We start from the raw sequence: 5,949 nt of genomic DNA on the forward strand, positions 1-5,949 counted from the left end.
AAGCGGCTATGCGAACTGCGAACTGTGCCCCTGTACCCAGGGTTCTCATTCACTCTCCGAAGCAGTTGGGGGCCGAGGGTGGAAAGTTGAAGAGCTGATTTAGGGGACCTGGAGGGAGGCGTCAGAGCTGAACAGGGGAGAGAGTCTCCGGAGTGACTCCTCTCACCAACTGGGTGTGCAGGTGGACAGGTGGTCTGCACTGGGACGGGATCTAGGCCAGATGAATGGGAGGAGGGGCGGGGAATCTAGATGCCTCTGTATCTCTCAGTTCACACCTCGTTGGTCCCCTCCGCCTGAGACACGCCGCTCCTCACTCTCAGTCATAGATGAAGAAATTCGCAGGGGTCCAGGTCACGGCGCTACCCAGAGAAGGAGAGGAAAGGGAGTGGACCGGGCGATCCCGGGCTGGGGCGGGGCCAGGGCCTAGGCGGGTCTTAATATACAGCCCGCGCCGCGGGCTTGCAGCATAGCGGGGAAGCTAGAGCCCCAGAACCCAGCCACGTATCAGGGTGTCAACCTGCCAGCCAAGTCGCGGCCCCTCGCCCCTCCCGCCGCAGCTGCAGGTGAGTGCAGGCCACGCTAAGAGCGCTGAGCTGATGCGCGCCGGCCCTCACTCCTGCGGGCTTCCCTTCCCCCAACCCCGGCTGCCCCGGCCCGGCAGCGGCTGCGCGCCGAGTTCCTGCTCCCCGTGCCTATGCTTCTCCCCGCGGGTGCGGGTCCAGGCTGTGCCGAGACCCCTGAATCCCAGAGAGGGAAGACGACCGCGGGCTCCCCTCGCAGGTGACCCCTAGGGTCTGCCCTGAACTGCAGTAACCCACCCGGTTCGCCTTCGCGCTCCTCCGCTTCTTCCCCTGACTTCTCCTTCCCTTACAGGGCCGTTGTTTGGAGCCCCAGCCTCGCCACCATGAGAGTCCCCCTGGCGTACCTGCTCCTCTGTGCCCTGGTTGGTAGCAACTGCGAAGTGAGCGGCTTCCCTGCTTTGACCTGTAGGGGTGGAAGGGGGCATGCAGGACCCCTGAACAGCATCAGGGGAAGGAAGGGACTGCGTAGGAGCTGGAGTCCCCCAGATCCCATCCACAGCAGGGCCAGGCCCTCCAGCGAAGTAGGACAGGTGTGGCAGCGGGGACCTTGAGAACCAGGGGGGTCGCACTTGCAGGCAATGAGGAAAAATGCTTTGGAATTGCCCCAGCCTCCTGTCATCTGATACGTGGAGCTTACTTGGCTCAATCCATTTCTTCTCTCTGGAAACCTATTATGATCTTCCATTTGGGGGCTAATTACATGTGACTCAGTGAGGAGAGAGGGAGCTGTAGGGAAGGGTGAGTTTTGGGATTGGGGCCAGTTTACCCACACCCTGGAGCCCCAGGAATATGGGACCTTTAGTGAACTTTCCCCCTCCCTCTATCTTTTCCAGGGCAGCCGTGACCTTCATCGAGTGTCTGGTGCATGTGAGTATCCACCCCTTGCACAATATCTGGCTGCACAGATGTGTTGGAGAAGCCTCAGGAGGCAGCCCTTCCCTGTCCCTGATGCAGGGCTGGCTCCTCCCTTACCTCATCCTCTCCTGCTCCTTGCTTACCTACCCCCCTCCCCTTTGTGCTTTTCAGCAAACTGCGGCTGTCTGAATGGAGGTACCTGTGTGTCCTACAAGTACTTCTCCAACATTCAGCGATGCAACTGCCCAAAGAAATTCCAGGGGGAGCACTGTGAGATAGGTATGGGGATCCCGGCTCTAACTGGGAGGTGGGGGCAGGGAGAGATGAGTGGAATGCAAGGGCAGGTAGGGGTTAGGGACTGGAGGTTAGAGTGGGGGACACCATCCCTATGCAATATGATACGCAAGTCAAACACATAAACACACATTGTCTTGTGAAGCTGTGGCTGCACAGATGATGGAAGGAGACCCTTTCTGGTGTCTTTAGCTAGGCCTGGAGACATGTGAGGCATGACAGCATTTCTAAAATGCCTGTCTGAACTTCTTCCTCTTTCTGATATTCTCTTATCCTCACATCTTTCCATAGATACATCAAAAACCTGCTATGAGGGAAATGGTCTCTCTTACCGAGGGAAGGCCAACACCGACTTAAGGGACCGGCCCTGCCTGGCCTGGAACTCTGCCAACGTTCTTCTGAAAGAGTACCATGCCCAAAGACCTGATGCTCTTCGGCTGGGCCTGGGGAAACACAATTACTGCAGGTGAGGGGGGTGGGCAGCAAGGACGTCGCCCATGGCCTCACAGAAGCCCTTGTTAACATCCCCTTCTGCTCCCAAAGTGCTGGCCATAGTAGGAGAAAGGCAAGGCCTCTGGTTGTCTCTTTCTTGGAGGGGAGGTTGCAGGAACGACCTTTTGTGTTGAAATGACATCCCTCTACCCTCTTTGTTGCCAGGAACCCAGATAACCAGAGAAGGCCCTGGTGCTATGTGCAGGTTGGCCTGAAGCAGCTTGTCCAACAGTGCAATGTGCAAGACTGCTCTTTTGGTAAGTGTCACCAACCTGTTTATGATAGTTGGTGAAAAGGGGAAAATTCTTAAGTCCCATTATTCCATCACAGGAGGGATGAGGATGGAGGTCTCTCTGGCCCCCCAAAACTGGGAGGTCAGAGGATGAGGAGAGGAACACTTTATCTTACCTATCTTCCCAAGACATCCCTCTCTTTTTCCTCCAGGAAAATATTCTCCTGAAAAAGCAGAATTTCAGTGTGGTCAGAAGGCTCTGAGGCCCCGCTTTAAGATTGTCGAGGGAGAATTCATCAACATTGAGAAACAGCCTTGGTTTGCAGCCATCTACAGGAGGCACCGTGGAGGTTCTGTCACCTATGTGTGCGGTGGCAGCCTCATCAGTCCTTGCTGGGTGGTCAGCGCCACACATTGCTTCATGTATGTGCCTCTGTCTCTTCTCCCTGACCCTCCTACCCTACCCCAAAGCACCTCCTTTTCTCTTTCCCAGAAAAGGATTCCACTTGAATTATACCCTGTCAGCCCTACCATGCAGCCCATAGCCTTGGGCACAAGTCATGCTCTGAGGTCACTGTGGTGGGAAGGAGGAAGTAACAGGATCTCATGAGGTCAGACTGTCTGACAGGTCTCCCCTCCCATAGCAATCACCAAAAGAAGGAGGACTACATTGTCTACCTGGGTCGGTCAAGGCTTAACTCCAATACACGTGGAGAGATGAAGTTTGAGGTGGAAAAGCTCATCTTGCACGAGGACTATAGCGCTGACACACTTGCTCATCACAATGATATAGGTGAGCGGAAAACTCTTATCTGCCATCATGACAATGGCTGGAAAGGAGGGGTTCAAAAAGACACTCAAGTGGGAGGGAGGTGGCAAATGCAGGGGAACTTGAAGGCCCTACTTTACACAACAAAGGGGGAAGTAGGGAAGGGTTCTGAGTGACACACACATATATGAGGGACTTGGTGCTCCCTTGTAAAGTCCCTGAGTTTTAAAATAGGTAGCCTTCTCTGGGTGGCAGTGGCCCTCTAGGCAGGTGGCTTGGCCTGGGATGACCCTTCCTATGTTAGATGCAGGCTCTGTCTGTCCCAGGATGTAGACCTTTGAGAGGGCATTGGGCTGGATTTCAGCCCAGCTATCCTCAGCCAGAGCTTTTTGTAGAAAAAACCTCATACAGCTGTATGCAGTAGCCCTGGCTGTCCAAGCCTTTGTCAGCAGCCGGAACAAAGCCCATGAGGCATGGTGCAGGGGAGGCTTGTTTCATCCTACCTGCACACCTCCCAGGATGACCTCTGACCCTAACTGACCTGGGATAGACAGCTGCTCCCTCAGCATTTGGAGCACAGAGATGGAGACCACCTGACCAGGTGGCAACCTTTCCCTTCTGATCTCTTCCCCCTCCCCTAGCCTTGCTGAAGATCCGTTCCAACTTGGGCCAGTGTGCACAACCATCCCGGTTCATACAGACCATCTGCCTGCCCACAACGTTTGATGATGCTCTTTTTGGCACAAGCTGTGAGATCACTGGCTTTGGAAGAGAGAATAGCGGTAGGTGACCTTTGGGGCTGGCTGAGAGGGTCCTGCAGGAGTGTTGTCACCTGGAAGTGAACTCAGCTTGATTAAGGAGGACTGTGGAGATAGAGATAGGAGCACTGTGGAGGTAGCAGACGGGTCTAAGGATGGGGTGGGGACCATTTTTAAGGGAATGGTGGACCATAAAGGTAAATAGGTGGGGGGTGAGGGACTATAGCTGGGATAAAAACTCAAATTTGGGCGGAAAAGGAATAGGGGCTTTTCCTTTTAGGAATACTTTTTGGTACCCTCCCTGGCAGAGAGTCCCAGTGGGAAGGCTGGACAGACACATCTTAACATAAATTCCTTCATGTTCCTCCCATCCAGCCGACTATCTCTATCCAGAGCAGCTGAAAATGACTGTTGTAACACTGGTTTCCTACCAGAAGTGTCAGCAGCCCCACTACTATGGCTCTGAAGTCACCACCAAAATGCTGTGTGCTGCCGACCCACAGTGGAAAACAGATTCTTGCCAGGTGAGAGTTCTAAGCATCTCTCCATCATCCTCAAATCTCTCCAGGGCTCCTGGGCATGTCTCTGCCAGCTTTGGGGAGCCTCTCTCCAGCCGAAGCCCCAAGAAGCCAGAGTCAAGAGTTCAAGTCTTAGAAGTTTTAAACCAATTCTTATGTCTTTACCAAACATTTAGCATCAGCCTGTCTCTGTGCTAGGCACAGACTGGGGGAGAGAGAGGAATAAGAAGAAACAATAGAAAATCATACAGCTCAGCATTCAGCATGTGGTGGGAGTTATAAATGATCAGATATTTAGGAGAAGGAGGTGAATGCCAACTAGATGGCCACGAGGGGAAGCTTTAAAGAGAATGTGTCTCAGTAGGGGTTTAAGGAGGCAGAGGAAAGAAAAAAGAGCATTTCAGTTGCAAGCTATAAAAATGAGAATGAGCACAACATATTCCAGGATGGGAGAAGAGGAAGGGTCTGAGAATGCAGGTGCAATAGTGGCAAATAATAGGGCTTTGAAAGCCAAGCAGAGGATTTTAAACTTGATGTTGTAGGAAATGGTAGTCCCTAAGGACTCTGATTTTGGGAAACTTTCCCATCTCTCTCAGGCATGATTGGGTGGTAGGATCCAATGGCTCCCTCCTAACTTCTTCCAGGGCTCACCTTTTGTGTCTTTGGCTAAACAGGGAGACTCAGGGGGGCCCCTGGTCTGCTCCATCGAAGACCGCATGACTCTAACTGGGATTGTGAGCTGGGGCAGTGGATGTGCCCTGAAGGACAAGCCAGGTGTCTACACAAAGGTCTCAAGCTTCCTGTCCTGGATCCATACTAACACCCTGGAAGAGAATGGCCGAGCCCTGTGAATGGCCCCCAGGGAGACACCCACACCCATGGTGACCGTCATTTTTGCAGTAGGTCCATCTGCACCAGCTATATATAAGGAAGAGACTGAGGAAGATAGGCTCTGCAGAGATGGTTTTGCTTGCGCTGCCCACCAGGGTGAGCAGCAATAGCTTTACCCTCAGTTACAGGCCTGGGTGCTGGGCGCCCAGAACCCCTCTGGCCAGGATGGAGGGGTGGTCCTCATCCAGGATGGTACTGACCAGTAGTCTGTCTTTTTCTGGATTAAAGTCTCCTGGAGATAAAATGGCATCTCCGCGGATGGGAAAAAGAGGCAGCTCCCCCTGCAGTGGGCATCCATGAAGCCTACTGTTGGGAAATGAATAATTTCCCATTTCGGAAATGTAACAGAATTGAGGTCTCTTGATGGAGCTTGGCCAATGTGGGAACAGTGGTTTGGGGAATAGGGACACTTAATACCTTGAGGGAAGGACTGTGACATTCCATGAATGTATCAGGAAATATTATATATGCATATGTATGTTTGCACACTTGTGCACAGGCGGTGAGTAGTCAGCGCGAGTAAGAGCTGGTGTTCCTGTGTCTGACTATAAGTCTAGAT

At 53.0% G+C, this 5,949-nt stretch overlaps 1 protein-coding gene across 3 annotated transcripts; it reads left to right on the plus strand.

Moving 5' to 3' along the window:
* Window positions 1-453: 453 nt before the first annotated feature.
* On the plus strand, window positions 454-5,452 carry PLAU (plasminogen activator, urokinase). 3 transcript variants are annotated; one of them, XM_090278241.1, is made up of 11 exons: window positions 454-563; window positions 874-961; window positions 1,415-1,448; window positions 1,608-1,715; window positions 2,022-2,196; window positions 2,388-2,479; window positions 2,667-2,877; window positions 3,099-3,247; window positions 3,865-4,005; window positions 4,357-4,505; window positions 5,174-5,452. In XM_090278241.1, the coding sequence occupies exons 2-11, from the start codon at window positions 905-907 to the stop codon at window positions 5,348-5,350; spliced, it is 1,293 nt and encodes a 430-aa protein (XP_090134367.1). In that variant the 5' UTR covers window positions 454-563; window positions 874-904; the 3' UTR covers window positions 5,351-5,452. The 3 variants fall into 3 exon arrangements, with proteins under 3 accessions (XP_090134367.1, XP_090134364.1, XP_090134365.1); XM_090278238.1 differs by lacking the exon at window positions 454-563 and adding an exon at window positions 672-780; XM_090278239.1 differs by lacking the exon at window positions 454-563 and adding an exon at window positions 672-780 and having other exon boundaries at window positions 874-943.
* Window positions 5,453-5,949: the final 497 nt, after the last annotated feature.

Source organism: Furipterus horrens, unplaced genomic scaffold, assembly GCF_987537825.1.
Source record: "Furipterus horrens unplaced genomic scaffold, mFurHor1.1.pri manual_scaffold_5, whole genome shotgun sequence".
NCBI lineage: Eukaryota > Metazoa > Chordata > Mammalia > Chiroptera > Furipteridae > Furipterus > Furipterus horrens.